The sequence below is a fragment of the Thermobia domestica genome, chromosome 18 (genome assembly GCF_964235325.1).
Source record: "Thermobia domestica chromosome 18, izTheDome1.hap1.1, whole genome shotgun sequence".
NCBI classification, from domain to species: Eukaryota; Metazoa; Arthropoda; class Insecta; order Zygentoma; family Lepismatidae; genus Thermobia; species Thermobia domestica.
In genome coordinates, this window is record NC_137471.1 from 44,373,710 (window position 1) to 44,396,106 (window position 22,397).

The window sequence follows — 22,397 nt, forward strand, 5'->3', positions numbered from 1 at the left end:
CCGATTTTCTAAATGGATGGAAATCAAAAGCAGATAAATGAGTCATGGTAAAGATATCTCACGCAAAAGAATATTGTCTAGGGAGGTCTTGTTCCACTTTTCGATTCTTTTATCTATTTGAAGATATCACATATTTACTGTAAAATTAGCGGTATTTTAATTTCGCAGTGATGAGGCCTCTGAATTTGTCTTGAAGTTTATCTTTCTTGAGTCTGTTTTGAAAGAACCGCTTCTGTGGTAATTTCATGCTGTATTTCTTACCTCATATGGTTCAGTCAAGAATATCGTGCATGAACAATTTGGCTTCAGAAAAGTGTGCGCCTGGTAAGGGCACATGGAGCAAAATTTCTTTGCAAATACAATGGACTAGCAACATTTCTTTGCAAATACAATGGACGTCACGTTGGAATGCATATTTGGACCGCAATGGTTCTTATGTTGAATGTTAGTGTCATACCTATGCCGAACATGATACAGTTTCAGATATATTTATCTCTGCAAGTTTCTCAGTAAATCGAAAATTTTCCTTTATTTTTTGATACACTTTTGTATTTTGTATGTGCTATGAAATACATAAAATAACAAAACGTCCAATAATTTCTGTAAGAATGGTGATTCCGTTGATAAGAAAACGAATGTAAAACGATGCGAAAAGCAGGGAACAATTATCCTAGTATCATATGCAGTTAAATTTATACTTCGAACAAATGAAAGTTATATGTTTAGGATTTGCAATTAGATTTCTGGGCTTTTGCCAGTTACGGCCATGTTAGCCCGTCATGTATGAGGGATGACGTTTCTCCCCAGTCGCATTACTCAAGAACTGGGGAGGAAAAAAAGAATGGGGAAGGAAAGAAGCGGCCTAGGATCATTATATTATACCAGCGTTTCGCAACCGGTGTGCCGTGAATGGGCCGCTGGTGTGCCGCGAGGAATCGAAACAAAATGAAAATTTAAAATATCATTCAATCCTTTCGACAAATTACCTACGTTTGTGTTTTAAAAGTAAGAGAGATTTGTTTGTTCGTTCGTTATATAGTGATCTTCCTTCTTAGTAAAAGTTTGGATACAGTTTTTAAAAAGAAAGCGTATTTTTAAAACCCTGAGTCCAATTTTTCATTGCAACTGTTTTCTATTTTTTAAATTAGAATGAAAAATAAGCATAATGATTTACCACGGGGAAAAAACAGTGATAGAGTTTTCTTCTCTTTGAGAAGGAGATCAATAATCACTAACACCCGTAGTGTGCCGCAAGTTGAAAAAGGTTGGGAAACGCCGTGTTAGACATTATCCCAGCAATTTGCCTGATGTGAATGAGTAAAAAATCACTCAAATCTCACTAACGTCATGGCTGGCCTGGAAAAGCTTCTGTACTTTTTCCGACCGGGAATCGTACTCGGGGACGCTCGTACTAAAGACAAGAGCGTTAGCGATTACACACTATGCGGGGTCACTGTTTATTTCTGATATTGACAGAAATAAAATACACATTATCTAACTGTAATATTTGTTTGATGTATTAAAATTAAAGATGTTGCAACGCTACAAGATTCCTGTCCTCGTCGTTGATTTCTCGTTAAGCTACGTATCAGGTAGATAGTCGAAAAAGTATTGAACTTTTGCATACAACATGACGTTAGGATTCCCAATCTCAGGGTATATGAGTCAAAGTGGGGCAAGCCTAACGTCATTTGACAGCTGACAGTTGGAGCTAGTAGATATGCAAAAAAGAAAAAAGAAAAAGAAAAAAAGAAAGAAAAGTAGAAATACTTAAAATCAGATATCAGGTATTGCGTCGTGATGATCAGTAACCTTCCGCTTACCTGTGCTGCATTTTACAATTTTGTTTCGATAAAGGCGCAAATTCTGTGCAGGCCCGTGGAGAAATTTGCACTGTTTACGAGCTCAATACGCTATCAAAAACAAAACATCCAAAATATGGTTCAGTCGCTTTCGTTCTGGAAATTTCGATGTTCAAAACACTCTTCGCATAGACAACCAATCACAGCAAAAGTATATTCTGGAAAAAGTCGCACAAGTAAGCAGACATCACATCGCCAATGATCTAATAGACATCCATCACCACACAATGTTAAATCATTTGGAATAAGATGCCTACAACAAGCAGCTCGACGTTTGCGTGTCATATGATCTGATTCAAAAACATTTACTCGATTGAATTTCTATCTGCGAATCTCTACTAAAACGTAACGAACTCGAGCCACTTCTGAAGTGGTTGATCGTGAGTGATAAAAAGTGGATAACCTACGACAACAACGTGCGAAAAAAAAATTGTGGTCGAAGGAACGAGATGCTCCACAGTCTGTGGCAAACCCCACACTGACGCCCAGTAAAGTTATCCTGTGTGTTTGGTGGGATTGGAAGAGTATCGTACATAAGGAGCTGCCACCGGGCAGAACGCTAGACTCGGTTCTATAATGTCTATAATTAGCACGAGTGCACATAGCAAATCAACAGAAACTAGACCACGCTGACAATGCCGGTCTGCATAGATGTTTAACGACCCCTCAGAAATTGAAAGAACTTAGCTTTAATATATCCACCCTACAGACCAGACTTGGCAACGTTCGCTGAATGGTGTTTAGTTAGGTTAGAAAAAAGCTTATGAAAACCATGCGAACATTTTTTTGGACCAGAAACCACAGAAATTCTATAACAATGGTATAATGGTAGCGGAAAAATAGCAGAAGATAATCAAACAAAACGGTGAATAGGTTTCATAATGATATTTTGAAATCACAACAAATGTATTCTCAATGTTGACCTCCGAAGGCTCAATACCTTTTAGACAATCGGATACACACTAATTGCCAAGAGAAAAGGTACTGTTCTATTTGAAAGCGAAGTGTTGCAGTTGCCACGTAGCTAATTGTTGATGCCCTGATTGTAGGTCAGAAATATTGTACACCTGTTCTAACATATAGAGATGGTACCTTTCCCGGAAACATGCCCAAAGGATGCATTATATAGCACGAGATCAAATTATCCAAAATACAAAATATGAGAGCAGGCGAGCATCCAGAAATTTCTGCTGTGAGAGGTCCAATACTAAAAGCCACTACACTTATCCTCCTCGGAACCCGTGTTGCGAATAGGCGACATGTGCATTATACATGATGTATACACTGAGACTCCATGTTGCCTATAGGCGACATGCACTCAGCGGACAACTGACAAAGATACTAAAAAAAAAAAATGAAAATTGGCTGAGAGAATGTACAACCGAAGGTAATTATAATATTGGAACATACAATTTCTACCGAAAAAAAAATGCTGGGCCCGAGGAGATTATACAGTATTCAACGGGTATTATTCTGCGCCTGAAAAGACAATATATAACAGGGTGTCTACTAAAATTCCAAAATGAAATTTCGTGACATTTTCGTGGCCTTTTCTTCCCCAAACCATAAAATTTAGTAACATTCTTAAGAGCGCATTTGGTGCGAATTGGGTCGAATTTTCATGCATGCGATAGAAGCATGCTTTCTTTGCGATTTGGTAGTGTCTAAAGCCGACCATAAAACATTTTCGGTGGTGAATTTTGACGCTTTATATTACAAAATTTTCCAGTATATACTTATTATTTGTACAGATAAAAAAATCGTGACCCAAATGCTAAATTTCGTGGCTTTTTCTTGACTTTCATGACCGTTTTCTGATTTCGTGACTTTTACATGACTTTCGTGACCAATAGATACCCTGTATAATTTCTATATTTTCCACATATTTTTCAGAAAATAAAAATGATAGAACTAGATTCATTTTATAAGAGAAAGAGTACAGATGAATGCAAGATCAAATTTTCACGTTATATCAATCATTTCCCTGTTAAACAAGTATAATTGTATTAAGAAAGTATACAAATGTATGTTGAATTTAGACGTTCTGGGGGGAAATCTGGACCCGGTGGATCCACACGGATGCGCCCCTGTATGAAAGTGATATTAACAAATTCCAATCTGCGATGTGACCTATGACTATGAGATATCCATATGGTTCCATCGCTAAAATATTTCTCCCTCTTTCTACTATTCTTAATAAATTGTTCCATATGTATACATTTGGGTATCTGGAATCGGCGATCAGCAAATGCTTGATAAGTGCTTCCTGATTGAAGCTTACCAAAAGGTGGAAACCCAGTAATAGAACTGGAAAACTTATCAAGCTGTGTCGGTTCGTTAGCAATAATTTGTGCTACAAGTGTTGAAGCGTAACCACGCACTGTACACAATCATTTCCCTGCATTTGTTATTTTTGTATAGCAGAATTGATGATGGATCTTCACAGTGGCGTACGAAAAGGTTACAGCACCCTACAAAAAAACAGAATGAAAAATAAACACTTACCATATTAAAGTATGTATACAAAAATCCTTCAACGATTGAACTTGAGAGTATAATTCCCCCTGATGAAATTATGTATACGCCACTGATCTATCTATTTATATGTAGATCTATGGGATTTATATGCAGATAACGAGATTTCTCGTCGTTACACAGAATAAGATTTTTTTTTCTTTGACACAGACCGCTCCACTGAAGATAATGAAAATGACACAAGAGTTTGCCACTGAAATTGCTACAGGTTGTTTTGCAGGTGCATAGGCAACCCAACTTACATTCTAGAGTGATTAGTTACGCATAGTTTTCAATTCCTCCTGCACCCTTTGCCTTATATAGGGTACACATCGTCAATTCATTGCTCACATACAAATTCGCCTGAAGAGATTTTTGAATCGAGCGTTACAATGTGTTAATCAGATTAACACGTTATCTAAATGTAAAGTGAGTTTGTCATGTTTGAGAAGCTGCTTCCGAACAAAGGAGGTTCATTCTCAAAAAGACAGATTACCTGGCATATAAACTCAAGATAAATGTTAAGTTACTACCTACAGTTACTAAATGTATGTGTTTATGTAAAGTTCGAGGCATACGACACAAGAGAGAGAGAGAGTTTCAAATACGGAGCCACTAAAAATAGTATTCGCGCCGAGTCGTGAAGCTTGACCTAGATCTACCGATTTCACCACCCAATAGAACGCGAGGGTATGTTCCGGTCGTCAACCCCCACCCATCAAATTTTGTCAGTGTCTTCTCTCGCGCTACACGGAAAAAAACATCTCCCGAGAGTACAGTGTTGTCGGATTGGCGTCAAGTTCCGTTTTGCTAATTATTTTTTGTTGCGTTACGTTTTCGTTGTTACTATTTGTGCTAGTGTTACCATTTTAGACTAGTTTTTACAGTAGTTATTGTTGTGCAGTGTTATTATTGGTAATTTTTAAATGCTTTTTTTATATACTCTTTTACTATGTCTTCAAAGTTTGGCAACATAGTTGGTGAATTTCAGCTGTTTGGCGTTTTCCCAAGTGTGCGCTAGGGAAGCGGCTCCACGAATTGTACCGAAGTATTCCGATGTGTTGGAGCTCAAGCAAAATATTTCTATGATTGGTTTAGAGTCCAAGCTTCACGAGTCGGCGCGAGTACTATTTAACCCATGATCAGACAGTATTTCATGTTCTAAAGAAAATTGTGAATTGTAAAACAGAAGAATCAAACTTTCTCAGTCGAACCTGCGAGCATCACACCCTCAGTTGTCGAATGAAGGTGGAAACTCTTTTTGAAGCATCAAATAAATGATTGGATTGCACAGGGAGAGAAAGATCTTTACATTTGGAGAATAAAGAATTTTAAAAATCACAGCCTTTGTAGATGGGTTTCGAACCCAGAACCTGTCATGAAGCCACAACGCTAACCACTCACCCACAGATAAATAATGCATGTTGTTCTCGCATATCAACGGCAGCTCAGTGGTACTGCGCTCACCTCTGGTGCATGGGGTCCCTGGATCGATCCCCAGTCAAGTAAGCTTGTGGTGGACATCATGATGTCCGTGTACTCCCGTTTCCTCCTACTTTCTCATTCCACCAATGCTTCCATCATCATTCACTTAATCATCGTCTCCCTTAGCCTAAAGGGCATAATCGTGGGACGTTAAACTGAAAGATTTTATTTCATTCATTTCATTTCTTCTCACGTATCTCAAGAACGCCACACTTTTGAGGCACGAAAACTGGAAATATACTTTTATTTATATTAAGAATAGTTTATATAAAATCTTGTTTGTGCAATATACAAACTGACACCGTTAATTTGGCATACTTGAAAATGATTTCATCAAAGAGACCATAGTTTGGAAGAGACTTTAGAATCTATAGAAATGTTGGATCGTGTCATAAGGGGATAGAGGGGTTTTAAAAGGGAAGAGATGGTTTAAAATTTGTTTAAACATATGTTAGAATATCTAATTATGTTTTGATGTTAGGAAGTTGAAACCCATAATGTAACCTCAATTCTCAAAACAAGCTGACATATCATATGGCTTACAATCTAAAGGAACAACCTGACATATACATATGACGGGGGGTACGACACTTCTAAAAGGGAAGGGGTAACTTGTAAAGAGAATCGAAAATGACATATATTAGTGACGAATCCATAGTGGTATTTCGCTCGCTCCGATCTAATATTAAATATTTCCGCTATTATAAATGTTTACTTAGGACCTATAGTCTTCCACATTTCAGTGCTACAGTGTAAAGATTTCTTAAATCGGGGAATTTGATGAAAAACGAGATTAGGGCACTGATTAATTATAAAAACAATGCGTTAACTTCTCTCCACGTAAAGTAGTTATTAAAATCTCAGTGTCATTCTTTCAGCCTCATGAAGTATTTTCTAAGTACTTTACAGCAATGAAATATATTGTCGATAGGTTAATCCTAAACTTCTTAATTTGGTGGGATGAGAAGTAGGTATCATAAATGTTAAGTCTATTAAGTTATAGTTTTATGCTTCGTTAACAGCATTTATACTTCAAGTTTTCATAGGAGACGTATCTTCTGATTTTTCCAGTGCAATCTATCAGTACTGGAAAAAGAAATCAGTATGCTTGCAAGGAAACTGATACACTATCGGCAATATCGTCGGTTTTTGAAACACAGTTGCACCGACCTCAGTACAAAATTAGAATATGGAATTATTATTTTATATTTTGATAATTCCTCCATTCTAATCCTAATGAATACTCTGTGCTAATCCTACAAAATCAACGTAATACATAATCTGGCTTTTCTCATTCAGAAAAAGGATATTTTGTGAACCTGAAAGTCACGACGCGCCTGCCTGCATTGCAGGTCACGCAGATCCTAACTTACGACACTGCTTGAGACTCTCACGGAACAACTAAGAGTGTGTGAACAAAATTACGTATAATTACAACAGGATGTTACAGTTCTCAGAACGATTCGTATCAAACGAATTATGGACTCCGACATCACCCGATCTCCGTGTGTGCGACTTCTACTTGTAGAGAGCACTGAAGTCAAAGCGGTATGATACGAATCATTGTTCAAAGATCTGAAATCAAGCACTGAACGTGAAAAAAGAAACATCATTTCAGAATATGTTCAATATGTTCAAGAGGACTGAGGCGTGTTTTATCAGTGATTTACACTTTCTACACCTCCTGTAGCAGTAAAACTAAGAACATTCATTTCTGTTCGGGGCTGGTTTTAAATCACACATTCTTGTTACTGTACTATCTCGTTATTGTTAGTATTACACATTGTTCATTACAGCCTTCAGAACAATTAGACGGGTGGCAAAAACTACAAATATTATCTCTGCTGCGAGAGATCCTTGATTCGATCCAGACCATGAGTTTGCGGTGAATAACTCATGTCCTGCGTTTTATTATGTTTCCTTCGTTTCCTTCCACTTTCTCATTCCACCAATTATTTCAGAATGATTCACTTTCATTAATCAGCAGTCTCCTTCAGCTCAAAGAGCCTTATAATAAACATAAAACTAGAAATTCATTTCATTTCAAAAAATATCAGTTTCCAAGTCTTCGAACCAAAGTACTTCAAAGAAACATGAAAAGTGCTTACAAGAAGATATATTTTAATCTCAATAATGAGAAAATTCTTAAAATAACATATTTACAATAAAGACTCATACAATATCAGAAGCAATGAAACAAAACGCCAGACGAGGGGTGTTACTGAATACAGTATGTATGAATATACACGAAAACCTTGCGTTCTAATCTAGCGAAGGAAAGCCTAGAGAGAATAAGTTTTCCCGCTCGGGAGGAAAAATATTGAATACACCACCTCCCAATGGTGCCGATTTCTCTGCTTGCTTTTCATGTTCGGTTTCTTCTGACATGAAAGAGAGAGAGAGAGAAAAAATACTTCATTCAATGTTTACTATTCATTACATTCTCTCTCTTTTCTTTCTTTTTGGACCTATACACAGAATATTCCACTGTGTGTGTGTGTGTGTGTGTGTATGTGTCTTTGAAGTCTGAACCCGAGCTGAAGAAACCAGAAGTAGTTTACGGCAGCATTTTCCTCCCATGTTATGGCTGAGGTGCTCTTCTTGAAATGGGAGATGGGAGTTCCAGATATGCTGATGGCTATGTACAGAACGTGTTTGGGTAGAAGACTCTCCGACGACAAAGTCAAACATTTTCTTGACACGACGTGCAAACCTAACACAAATTAATGGGTCTTCCTACATTTTCGCGAGTACGATAAGGCACAAACTGGACTTTTTCCTTTCTCTTCAGCTTACTAGCTATGTATCTACAAAAACTGTACAAGAAAACAGTGGATAATATGATGGTTCCATTTTATTTTAGAAATGTAATTTCTGTCTCTTCAACAAATTTACTCTTAATTTACTTATAGGGAGTGTTGCTTAGTTTTGACCTCTAATCCCATAGGGAAACGAAGTCCTCACACAAAGTAATGAAATTGGAAGAAGCATAATTTTAGCATTTGTTTGCAGGAAATAAGTCTAACAGTGCATCCAAGAATCTATATCAAAATCTCACATTGTGACAGCCACTCATGTGGTTCTATTTCGATCTACACACTGAAGAAAAAGAAACAATTTATTTGGTAAATATTTTGAGAACAACAGGTACTAAGTATTACCGCCTATAATTAACAAACATCCATGCTGATAGAATATCCCAAGGAGTTGATATGACCTCATTTATTAGAAGCATCAATTACGAAAGAACTGCCATGAGTATCCACGTAGTAAATATATAAAGCACCGAAGATGAATTATAATACTTCACTAAAATTCAAAAGTGGAGATGAGATGAGTTTACTAAAGAGCCGTATTATCTATTATTAAAATTCAAAAGAACTAGGAATGAGTTTAGGGAAGAGCCTTAGTATTTTTATCACTAAAATTCAAAATAAGTGAGGATGAGGTTAGGGGAGGTCCTTAATATTTGTGATCACTAAAGTTCAAAAGAATGGGATTAATGTTATGGAAAAGCCTTAATATTTACATGAATGCTCGAACATGATCTTGTTTTACCCAGTGATGGATCGAGTTACGCGACCGAGAAGCAACCAGACTTATGACCCACTAGACCTGATGGCTCTGAGACGACGAAATATGATCATACACATGGAGAATATACAAAGTAATTCTAACAAACAAAATTCTTTCTTTTCTCTATTATTACTAAATCTAAAATTTTCTCTCTCCTTTGTATGCGTCTGTATGTGGTAAAGCACTGAACTAAAAGAAAACTGCAAGTAGATCAGAGTATACACCCGTGACAATCACTGAAAAGAAAAACTACTTTTTTCGTACGAATGACGTCAAAATGTAATGAGCTAACATCTAATATACGAGATACATGGTATCTCGATTAAGACATCTCACACTGGAATTAAATAACTTGCCCCCAACTTCATTAATCCACTATAAAATTATTCTTTAATGCACTAGATCTGGTACTTCAGCAGCTACACGGTCTCCGAGTCTGCTTTGGTCACCTGGTAAGACTAGATCTCTTTGTTTCCGGGTAAACCAGAACCGAATGACCAGGACAAAATTTGTAAGCATGTGACCTGGTGACCCGAGTCATCACTGATTTCATTCACACACATATTACATATGATTGTATGAGTCAGTTACTGAGCTCCGAAAATTCAAAAGTGAGCATCGATGAGTCTGATAAAAATCGTTGAACCTGAGACAAAAGTTTCGCAGTCCACCAAAAACTCACGACCTACAGGTTGAGAATCGCATATTATGAAATACTCGGAAACGTTAAAATTAAATATTTTTCATTGTTTTCTATGTATCCATATTTCATGATATATGAAAAGAAAGAACACACACACACAATGTATTAGAAATCTGAAATATTACTAAAATAAGGAGTAATAATTTTCTTACCTGGTAGAAAGAAGTGGACAGCTTTCTCTGGGAGACAACCACGCTTCGACGCTCCAAGGCGCTGAGCTATAGAGGCGGAGTTCTCGATCTGTTACAGCTGCGAAGATGGATTGCCATCGTTCTTCTTCACTTTCCGAGTTCACTTCCCCATCCTACAAGAAACGACGGAACAACTATTAATAACTGTTCCCTATCAACACCATTAATAAAAAGAGAAAAACGTATCAATTGAAGGCTTATTTTTTACTCTAAGACGATCGAGATTTTTGTAGATGGCACTAGAAGTTAACTTTAAATGCTTCTAGCGCATTTCGATGTTGCTTTAGTTAGGGCATAAAAAATAACTGTAGGGAAAAGAAATCTTGCAATTTAACGTCCCGCGAGTATACCCTTTAGGTTAAGAGAAATGGATGATTATGCTAGTGAATGTTGATGGAAAAATTAGTGGAATGAGAATATAGAATAACACGGAAGTAGGCCGAGGAAACACAAGAACACTATGTTGTCCACCACAAAGTAGTGCTCTCAACGGGTCGGGTCGGGTTGAAGACCGACCCGACCCGACCCGTGACCCGACCCGATGACCCGACCCAACCCGACTGACCCGAACCGTGATCCGATCTGATTGACCTGACCCGATAACGCAACCCGAGCTGACCCGGTTGACCCGACCCGACAACCCGACCCGAGCTGACCCGATTGACCCGACCCGACAACCCGACCCGATTAGCCTAACCCGACCTGAGCTGACCCGACTGACCCGACCCGAGTTGACCTGACCCGACCCGACCCGTAACCCGACCCGTTTGAGAGCACTACCACAAAGTTACTTGACCGGGAATCGAACCAGAGACCCATGCACTGTATCCCCAAGTTAAGTGTGGGGACAGGGCTTCTGAGTAGAGGTAGTGAACATTCACACTCTAGAATAGGCATTTCCAATTGGACAATGTATCACACAGGAGGGTGCTCAGATAAATAGAAAAAAACACTAGAGCAGTGTTTCTCAACCGCTGTGAAGCGATACATTGGCGTGTCGCCAATACATATGAGGTGTGTCGCGAGATTTTTAATGTCTTTTAAGATCTTCCGCAAAGAAATTATCTTTAGGAGAAAATAAAAATTTATCGCCAATCAGCTTGGTTTCACACTTGTCTTACAAGTTTAAAGCTGTAAAGTTTGCTTTTAACGCTGTTCATTTTTCTTTGGAAAGAAACACTGGACACAGTAAAGTAATTTGAATAACACGATTTTTGCATCTCACAAAAAAAAAAAAAAAAAAAAAAAAATCACATGCAGGAGTGTCGCGAAAGTTTGAAACGTACTTTGGTGTGTCGCAAAGCAAAAAAGATTGAGGAACGCTGTACTAGAGCAAAGGAAAGGGGGGGGCATGAGGAAGAAGAACAGGAGAAGTATGGCAGTGTACGTGTAGTTCTGAATCCATGAGTAACATATCTGTAAAACCACCGACTACGTTAGACATTTTGCACGTTTGCATGACACCACGGCTTTTTCTTAGGGCCACGTTTTCTCTCTATTCTTTACTCTCTTTGTGTGATTTACTGAGGAAGAGGAGCATGAAACTGTGACGTCGCAGGATAATCACGTGAAAATAAGTGCTCTAAGCATGGCATGTACAGGAGGTGATGTAATCAGTATTTACTCCCATGAGTCCCTAGGTACCCACTTCACAGACTGAGTGAATCCCTGAGTAGCATTGGAAGCAAAAAAAAAAAAAAAAAAAAAAAAAAACCTTTGCTACTAGGGTAGTCTACGAGATTGAAATTGCCTTGCATAGGAAAAGTATCGTGAAAGTGATGTTTCGTCTCGGAAGGTGTATCTGGTATGATAAGGGCTCTGTCTCGTCTCGTATAATGTAGCACAAATTCTATCTCGTCTCCTAGGCAACCATTTTAGATGCCTTACCACCTTGCCACCATGCGACTCTTTATTCAGAAAATACGTCTATTAAAGCACAAACCAATCCGGCAATGTTCTATTTGCATTGTTACGTGGCAACAACACACTCTGTTTCTTCATTATCTTAGCTAATTTCCTTAATTGGTGTTGCTTGGTATAATTACCATCATACCAAATAGTACTGTAAACACGGCTAATGTAGTTGTAGTCCTAGAATAAATGGCAAGTGGAGCCAAATTATGTCTTGATTTGATGGAAATGCTAGAAATAGAATTAGTAATCATTATATATAGGGTGTTTCAAAACAACACCGACAACGTTTGGGAGGTGATTCCTGACACCAAGATAAGACATAAAAGTATAGACCAACCTGGGTGCACAAATGCTTCCTTTTGGAGTTATAGGCTGCCGAAAAATTGAAAAAATGATTTTTAAAGGCCCACAGCTCTAAAACTATGGGACCTATCGTAGTTGGGTCAAGACTTCACTTAAGAACTAGTATGTGCGCTATCCGAAAATGTAGAGATGCAAGGGCTCGGGAAAAAAACGGCATTTTTGGAAAAACAGCTCGGTTTTTTCTGCTTCGCTTTTTTGCTTGGGAAATTTTGGGCTTTTTACAAAATTCTGCTTTAAATTGATAAACGAGATTTTGTTTCGCTTCTCTATAACACAAAAAGTCATTTAATTAGTGGTTGATGTCGATAATGATATAAAACCTCGAAAATAATCCATGAATTTCGAAAAGATATTTCAAACAGTTTTGCTTCTCAACATATTTACATTATGAATTCCAAAGGATTAACCAATGTATATAATAAGATTTTTTTTAACCTCCTACATACAAAAGTAAGCTGGGTTGGCAAGAACCGTGGTTGTTTTTGAAAATGGCAAAACCCCGTTTATTGGGGGGAGTTTAAACTAGGTTTTTTTGGTTTAAACCAGGCTTTTTTGGGTTTAGATATTTTACTTTATGTATTTATATTACATATTGACAGAAATAAGTTTGTTTCACCTTGGTGTCATTATGCAACAATGGGGTTGTGCTGGAAGAGGTCACATAAGCTTAAATAAGTCCGGTCAGTAAATTTCTTAAATTGAGAAACTCCCGCCCTAGCCATCGGGAAAATCTCGTCATTACTCTAAATGTAAAACAATAACGGAAAAATCCTGTTATTGCTTTGCATGTAAAATTTAAAGGTCAACATATCATAATCAGTACGTTAAAACTGAAGTATTAAATTACAAATTTAGTACGTACATATCATTGAAAGTCCAATCTAAGCTAATGTTGGAAGCTACGTAGGCAATCGATAAATTTTGCCAATTTCTATCAATATATTTAAGTAACCTTGGCTTCTTTATAAAACAACAGGCGTTCAGGCATGCAGAAATATACAATTTGGTTTCGTTTCGTATGTTCAGGCTTAACATCCTTACGTAATACCGAGGTTATCAAGAAGAAGACTTTCCCTTAAAGTGACATCCGAACCGCTACTTTATTTACGCATGAAAGAAGGGTTGTGGTTCGACCGAGAATTGAACATGGGACGCCTTGATTAAAAGGTGAAAAGGAAATAAAACTAATGCAGATGGTTTGATGTGGGGAAACGTCACCATGAAGTTCACACGATTCGCATTTTTCTTTCTTTCTTCTTCTTTTTTTTGGTTTAAACAAGTTGTTTATTTAAAAAATAAAAAAAAACAGCTGGTGTAAACCAGCCAACCCTAAAAGTAAATACTTATTTTTAAAAAAATACACAAATAACTAGCAAAATTCTATGTAGTATTTTTACTTCAAAATATTCCATACTCTCTTTATGGAACAAAATAAAATTAAAATAAAACATGAGAAAAATACTTAGATTTATGTGATACACTTAAAGGCTGCACATCTAGAGCTTTTGGTTTTGTATATTCTTGAAATTCTACACTTTTATATAACCACCATCACGGTTTACTCAGTCCTTAAGTTTTCTGAATTTTTAACAAGAGGGATTCAACATATGAAGGGTATGAGGCAAGAACATGGTAACCCACAATTTTACTATTTTAAGAAATTAGATATTTTCTGCTGCACAATCCATTTTGAAAGTCGGAAAGCTAATTTTTCACATAAGACTATACATGAAGGATTAAACGAAGCGGTATGCGTTGCTGTCTATCTGGTGCTGCATAACTCAGCAATTGAAAATTTGTTAGTTATCATGTTCTTGGCTCACACCCTTCATATCATTATGGAACTCTCCTCACCCCCCCCCCCCAAAAAAAGGACTACGGAATATTTTTAACTTTCGTAAATACAACTGCACAACAAACATGACTGAGTGGAGCTTTTGCGCTTCTATCGGGAAGTCCGGGATTCAACTCAGCATTCGATCATTCTGACAAAGCTTTTCTTCATTCCACCTGTGAAGTAGAAATAGTGCGTGTACTGTGAGTTGGCCGACTTCCTTTCTTACTGTTTTTAAATCGTCATTATTACTAATTACCAGCAGTGACGGTTTTGCGAAGGTTAGGGGGGCGGTCTTTCGGACTGAAGTCTGTTTCCCAAAGTTATAGAATGTCTAAAACAAACGAAATATCCATTAGTTATGCCTTTACTCATAAACTTTAAGCTGCCGTCAAATAAAAATTACGAATGTTTAGGAAAACTAAACATTAGTAAGAACAAAGACTCCCAAAATACTTTTCTAAATTCGCCACTTATTCTCAGTATAAAATGATCTTCAATGAGGTTGTATCCGGAAGATTATCGCTAAATATATAAACGAAACGAAATATTAGTTATGTCTGTACTCATAAACTTCAAGCTGCTCCCAAATAAAATTAGGACATTTTAGAAAACGAAACAGAGAAATTCCCCCGAAAGTACTTTTCTAAATCCGCTACTGATTATTTGTATAAATTAGTTTTCAAGGTTGTATCCGGAAAATTATTGCTAAATCGTTGCACAGCTACAGTATAACAGAAATGTGGAAGTACGGTTTGACGGATATATAGAAAAACATAAGTTTAACTTTTGCGCTAGAAGCTAGAGTACCTACTAAGCTCTTAGAAATGAAACACGGATGACAAACTGAAATGATCCCGAGAAGAAAAAAAATGCCGATAACTCAAAAGTTAAAATAAAGTTAAATAGCCTCTAAAATTGCCCTCAAATACTACATTCTTCACGTTAGCTTTAAATCGTAAAACACGTGCTCCATCCATCGTGCTGGTGAATTTTAGAGCGAAATATGGTATTTAGGTCATGGAATTCTTATCTAACTATAGAATATACTATAAGAAAGCTATTTAGATAGAAAAATTATGAAAATGAAAAAAGCCAAAATTTCCAAAATTCTCGTTTTTTTTTCAAAAAAGCCGGCTTTTTACGTGAAAAAAAAAAAAAACAGCCGACTTTTTTGCATCTCTACGAAAATGTATGTTTTAGAATCCTAAGGTACTTCTGCAACAATTTTTATTGAGGTAGTTTGGCTACAGGCAAATAATTTGAAGTACTCATCAACTGAAGCTAAAGGTGTTTAGTACTAGAAAAAAATCCAGTTGTAACGTAATATAGGTGTAATTATGACACAAGATGATGATATTGCCTGGTGCCCTAAGTGCTGTACTGTGATTTACAACGTCGACAGAAGCTAACGGGTTCAGATGGTGGAAATAATGTTTAAAAAAATTAAGGACCTGAAAATCATTTGGAAGAAGATAACGGAAAACCAAGCCCTGGAAGAACTGAAGAATAATTTAGAAAATACGAGGATGAATAAAGATACATAAAAAGTAAAAATTGTTTTTAAAAAAAATGGAAGAGAGATCTATTATAGTGATAGTTAGAATGGCATAGAAGTGTTGGAAGTTTCATAAAGGCACCAGGAAAGAAACAATTGATATATGTGTTAAATTCTTGTACAGTATAATCTGTATACTGAACTTAATCCGTTGTAATATGAACTTAATCCGTTAGAGAATCACATTTGAGTTCCAATACAATTGGATTAATTTGTGCCTGAGTTTCACGAACTCGAGTTTTCAAACTGATTTTAATAGTAAATACATTGAATTTTAAGACAAAATATTCAGATAATACTTGAATACATATGAACTTTTCAGGCCCATGGTCGAGAATATTTTAAGTAATTATTATATTTAAAATATAACACAAAACAGGAACAAAAACAAAACACACAAAATTAGTAGCAAAAATCACTCGAGATGCCTTCACAACAGCTTCCGACAACACAAATAGAACGATCTTAGTGCAAGGAAATCGTACACACAGACACAGGGAAAAGTTGCTGTGCATTTGGATTGCAAGACAGCGTTCGTATTCAGGAGCACGATTTGCTAGAATTTTTCGTTCGCATTCCAAGTTGTTCGAGTTCTGAAGCATTCGGTTTCCAAGATATATACTGTAATTGTATTGTGTCGGGAATGCCAAGATGTATATATTGCATACTATTATACACATTTGGTGACTTTTCCACAATCCGCCATATTGGATCCACCATTTTGCATTTTGTTCATTTGGATATCAGATTTGTATTCAGCGACCCTCAAAACCTTTATTTACCCAATTTCAGATCCATGGCTTGTTCTTTTTTGTCCGCCATATTGGATCCGCCATTTTGAAGTTTTTAATTTGGATATCAGAATCGTATTCAGCTACCCCCAAAACTTTTATTTACCCCCATTTCAGCTCCATGGCTTGATTTTTTCTTTTTTCTGTTCGCCATATTGCATCCGCCATTTTGAAGTTTTTAATTTGGATATCAGAATCGTACTCAGCAACCTCACAAACCTTTATCTGTCAAGTTTCATGGACATGGAACCACATCTTCGTACTTTGGCTACATTTTCAGGGTTTCTGGACCACTGTGCAGGGGTAGGGAAGAAATAATATAATGATTTAGTAAATCCACGTTATACAATGTTCTAGTTTATCATCGGGAAATGGAAGAATAATTGAAAGAACAGAGCATTGCATACCTGTGTTATATATATGTTTAATATTTAGTGATACGATAAACTGAATTCCAAGTTATAGTTTTTATAGTACAATTTGATTTATCTATTTTGATGGTGCAGTGTAAAAGTTTATTGGCTGTCACCACTTAAGTATTTCTAATCACAGAATCAATAGCGTGTGGACTAGGCGAATGAAACGAAGGTAGTGACGAGGGAATGTCATGTGGTAAAAGGGGGTGGCTAAGCAGACGAGTGAATGGTGAATCGCTTCTTTCTTGCATGAACTGACGTGAATGTGTGTAAAGGTATGGCAACACCGCAGCCCTCTCGTGCACTAACAGCGTTTAAGGGAACTAGGAGCGTTACCTTAGAACATTATAAACACTGTCCCTTAGTATAGTTGCTATAAGATACGGATTACAGCAAATGCTATGCATCTAGGCTTCAAGAAAACTACAAGACGACGACGACAAAGAAACAAAAGAAAAAAAAACAAGAACCCGAACAGAAAAAATTAGGAACAATAGGATACTGAAAGATTTGAAGTAAAGCTGCGAAGAATATAGGAGGAAAATAAATATTAGAAAGACGAAAGCAATTGTGATTTCACTCTGACGCGGGACTTTACAGACATCCTGTACTACGTGTATTTAGACTAATACTCTCTCATGTACAGTGATCGTGTCTTACCTATTCATTTTGCACTAAATATATAGCCGTAGGATGCTCGCAATGTCTCAACTGTAATATATGAATCTAAGAATGTAACTTAGGCAATGTCTACGGGTCTAATACCAGTTATTCATCTTTTTCTGCGGGAAATCTCAGGAGATAAAGTGAAATAATTTGAGAGTGGTTAGCAGTGTGGTTGAAAGCTTAGGCGACTGTGGTTGGCAGGCAGTTTTACGAGAGCTCCAATGTGTCACTAAACGAGGCCGTCATTAAGGAGGCTTTCTTTTGCTTTTGTCTCCTGATCAACACCGGGGATTAGCTCTCGCAGCTCTGCTCAATGATGTGAGGTGCTGATAGAAGTAGCAGCAGAGGAAGAAGAAAAAAAAAGAACTACTCGGCAGAGATATATTGACCCACTTACTGAAGGGGAAAGCTCCACATATTATCTTGCACGACGCGCCGGTAAAGAGAGCGACGACAGAAAAATAGAGCCTCACATTTATATATCACCATATAGGGAGGTGCACTAAAATATAATTCCATCTCTGGAAAGCACAGACATTTAAGCCTCAACGCTTCAGCATTGATCGCACCTACGTGAGGCATCAATGATTGTATTGGAAATTGAAATAACACCCCTTTGTACTGTGTCTGTTGTACTATGTGCCTACCAGAAGCTTGGAAAGTTTCCTATAACTGAAATGTTTCGTTCTACTCACACTACGTAAAAAGCTCATTCTTTAACCCTCTAATATTCGGCGCAGTTTCTGTTAAATTGCGTAGATAGTATCACATATCAAGCTAAATATTTGTTTGTCGGTTTCTCCTTAATACTAATCCTCATTGTTGGCTTGGCATACTTCCAGATAACTACAGGAAAGACAATGTAGGCTATTTAGAATTTTCAAAATTTGTAACAAAAGAGAAATGAGTGAGATTCAAAATTTATAGAGTATATCAGAAGGCCTCTCGTTAGACAACCCAAACGGTGCTACTGTGTTTCAGGTTGCATACGTACAACCCTACAAAGAACGAACAATTCTTTTACCATGACAAGCACGACAGTTTACCACCACTTTTTCTACGTTAGCTATCTGTAACTTGATCTCATTTTTGTGAAACTGTATTTTCTTACAAGATCTATTAGCTTACTTATTACTCTCTGCATTGGCAATCTGTCTTATCCTGGAGCTTGTGCGTATTGAAAGAACATTAATCTTGTTCTTATATTAAATTTACTTCGTTAAACTAAACACGTGACTGCGTAAATAATAATCATCACTATTTCTTAGAAACTCTATCAGAACATTTTTCACTATTATGTTTCGAAATGTCAAGATACCCAAGAAAGGAAGATGGAAAACATGTCGGCTGAAAGAGGTATCTCTAAAGCTACATGCGGTTATGATACTATTTATTGATTAAGGATTTAGGATTTTATATTTCTGGGCTGTCGGCATCGATGACCACGTTAGCCTGTCACGTTTTAAGGGATGACGTCCCACGGTGAGCACAATATCCGGGGAAAGAGAAGGAAGCAGCCGGGGACCTATATGTTAGGTACCATCTCGGCATCTGGCTGGTGTGAATGAGGAAAACCCAGGAAAACCTCATTCAGGATGGCTGGACTGAAAAAGCTGTTTACACTCACCGGGAATGAAACCCGGGACCGCTCGCACCGAAGACGAGAGCACTATTTATTGATGTTATGTCTATTATTAGTGAGTGCATGAATGGGTCGGCGTTATTAAGCCTTCTCTATTGCAAAATATTTGGTAATTGAATTTAATTAGTTTAATTATCAATCAAACCCTTTGTTTTCGCCACCCGTTCTTCTCGGAATTTGCAGGAAATTTATATCGAATGATCATCTATCATGGTGTTTCTCAATCTAGGGGATCGCGAAGGGATGTGAAAAAAGAGGAACGTAATTAGGATTTAGTAGTGAAAGTAATTTGTAATTGGAACCATAGGTAGTTCGGATTTTCAAATTGTTCGGATTTTCGAAAATGACCAAGAAAATCCACTTAGGCTTAACTCGGGAGCACATAGCGGTGTGCTACTACACCTCAGTGGGTATTTGAAGAAGTAAAGCATAATATGGAAGCGGTGGTGTGAAATATTTTCTCTCACAAGCCATTACATTCATTTATTACATTTATATATTACGTTTATTCCAGAAAACTATAAAACAATGAACAAACATGTCTGGAGTGCCACAGCACCCCACTATGTGTTAAAGTGTGTGGTTTTGCGTATCTGTTCCCGGGTTAAATATACTGTACGGTATGCTCTTTTATCGACACAATGGTTAAATAGTACATACATTAATTACCATACGGTACGTAAGGCTACTTACATTTAATGTTTCTGAAGAACCTGCTCGTACACTAAATTACACTGTTCTTGTAACACACTTAAAACTTTAACTTGTATAAGCCTAAGGGAAAATAAAAATATGTATGACAAACAATTACATATGAATGAGCTTTTGTAAAAACACTGACTTCACACAACGACGACGGACAACCCTATTGTTTGTTTATCGCTAGCGCTAAGACAAATTGTAAAAAGCCTCTAGAAACCGAGTTCGGATTTTTGACGTTCGAATTATCGACGTCCTACTGTAATTCATATTTTCATAGACATTTTTATTTTCATACTTATTGTTAAATACATAAAAGTATATTAGAAATAAAGAATATCCTAAATAAAGAATCATTTAAACAACAACTGTAACAAAAGAGGAATGAAACTGGTGAAAATCTGCATACTGAAATACAGTAAAACCTCTTTAAGTTGGATACCTATAGTTCCTCTAAATTTGTTCAACTTAACGAAGAAAATTGTACACTTGAATTGTATTCTGAGGTGGAATAGTCAATACAATTAAGATTAAGTTGCTAAGAACAAAATTTACAACCGAATTTTTAAGCCAAAACATTTTCATATAATACTGTATTACATATCTGCTAAGTTTAGCATAGTAAAAGCTAAGTAGTGACAGAAATCAGAATAATTTTATCTAGAGTCTATGCAGTTTGTCAAGGCACGCACAAACACGCATATGCACATAAAGATAGTGCAGTACTTGTGTCTAAACACTTGAAAACACACAGGTAAAGTACATGTTGAGTTGTCCATTATGGTTCAGTCAATTTTGTAGAAAAAAGTCTGTAATAAGATTTGTCCTTTTTTTCAGTCTATCTTGTATCCACACATTCTCAGTTTTATTTTCGAACATCATACAACATTTAAACTAACTTGCACTCGTGGTTAGCAAAGGCGTATTGTTCAAATTTCAAGCTTTTCTCGTGAGGAATAGTATAAAGATGTGTTTTTATTCCCTTTTCATTATCAGAATCGGAAGAAAGTTCTCTCAGCATTGGTACGTCATCCTTTTCTAATGCGTCGTACGTAGTGCTCCTGGTAAACTAAGATAAATTGATATTTTCGAAGGAAATTTTAATGCGATATTGTTTGGAAAGAGCAAATAATTATTCTAAGTCCTTCTACTATCTTTTTCATCCTCTTGCAAGTGGTTTCTGTAAAAACTAGCTTTGCTGAAACATCCTTAATTACCTCTAGTGTACGTAACATCATTCCATGGTCCATGTATCCAAGACGATTGAAATTGGTGGAGACTGATTTTTTGCTATTCTAATGAGAGCTGCAATATTTCTTTCTTGTATTGAAGCAACCGCCTGGATAATTCTTTTGTCCAGAGACTGCAAGTCGCCGGTTAAGTCACATTTTGACAACCTCACGGAAGTTCACCAATTGAATACTGTTATGTTGAAGTCCCGGATGCGAGCAGCTGTTCCTGTAACAAGAGGTCTCCACTCTTCGCCATTGGCACTGCAACACAATAACACTGTAATTCTTTTCTTTGATTTCTTACCAATTCTCCCGGGTCACCTTTTTCGACTAAAGAACCACTCTCGGCTGGCTCGCATTGAAAATGTGCACAAGCTGATTGTCTACGAAGGACGTTAAAAGTAATGTTGTTACGTTTCCAAAAGCAATTCAACCACTACTGGCTCTAAAATCAGTAGCATTTAATCGAAAGCAGTTTCTTTGGTAGATAACTGATTTTCTCTCTACACAAATTCGCATTTTTATAAAAACCTCAAAAGTCGAATACATAGTTCAAGAAATATTCCTTATTTTATTCTTTTTTTTTTAAGTCGGCTAGATAGTAGTCGGAGAGTCGAGAATCTACTGTATACTGTTATGTTAGCAGCAACTGTTCTATGACTAGACCAGTGCTACGTAAGGGCACAAAGCACATTTATTTATTTATTTATTAGATAGTTGTTATGAGCTATCATCATGGATTTAACATGATTTTCGTAACGATTTTGATAGTTATAAAATGGTATATAGCCATTACCACGGCCGGATTTAGCACTAGGCCCGAGCCTAGGGACACAACAATTTTAGAGGGTTGCATGGGAAAAAAACTTAATTAGTAAGACGAAAAGAATTTGGAAGTTCAGTAATAATAATAATAATAATAATAATAATAATAATAATAATAATAATAAT

At 36.8% G+C, this 22,397-nt stretch overlaps 1 protein-coding gene across 4 annotated transcripts in view; it reads right to left on the minus strand.

The window, feature by feature from the left end:
* Syn1 (Syntrophin-like 1) overlaps positions 1-22,397 on the minus strand; it is a 449,556-nt gene that overhangs the window by 51,677 nt on the left and 375,482 nt on the right. For all 4 annotated transcript variants that reach the window (XR_014129212.1, XM_081746459.1, XM_081746458.1 and 1 more), the window contains one exon: positions 10,293-10,444. Coding sequence is in view for 3 of the 4 variants with exons in the window: in XM_081746459.1 (XP_081602585.1) it covers positions 10,293-10,444 (152 nt within the window). In the remaining variant the exon portion in view is untranslated. The remainder of the gene's footprint in view (positions 1-10,292; positions 10,445-22,397) is intronic.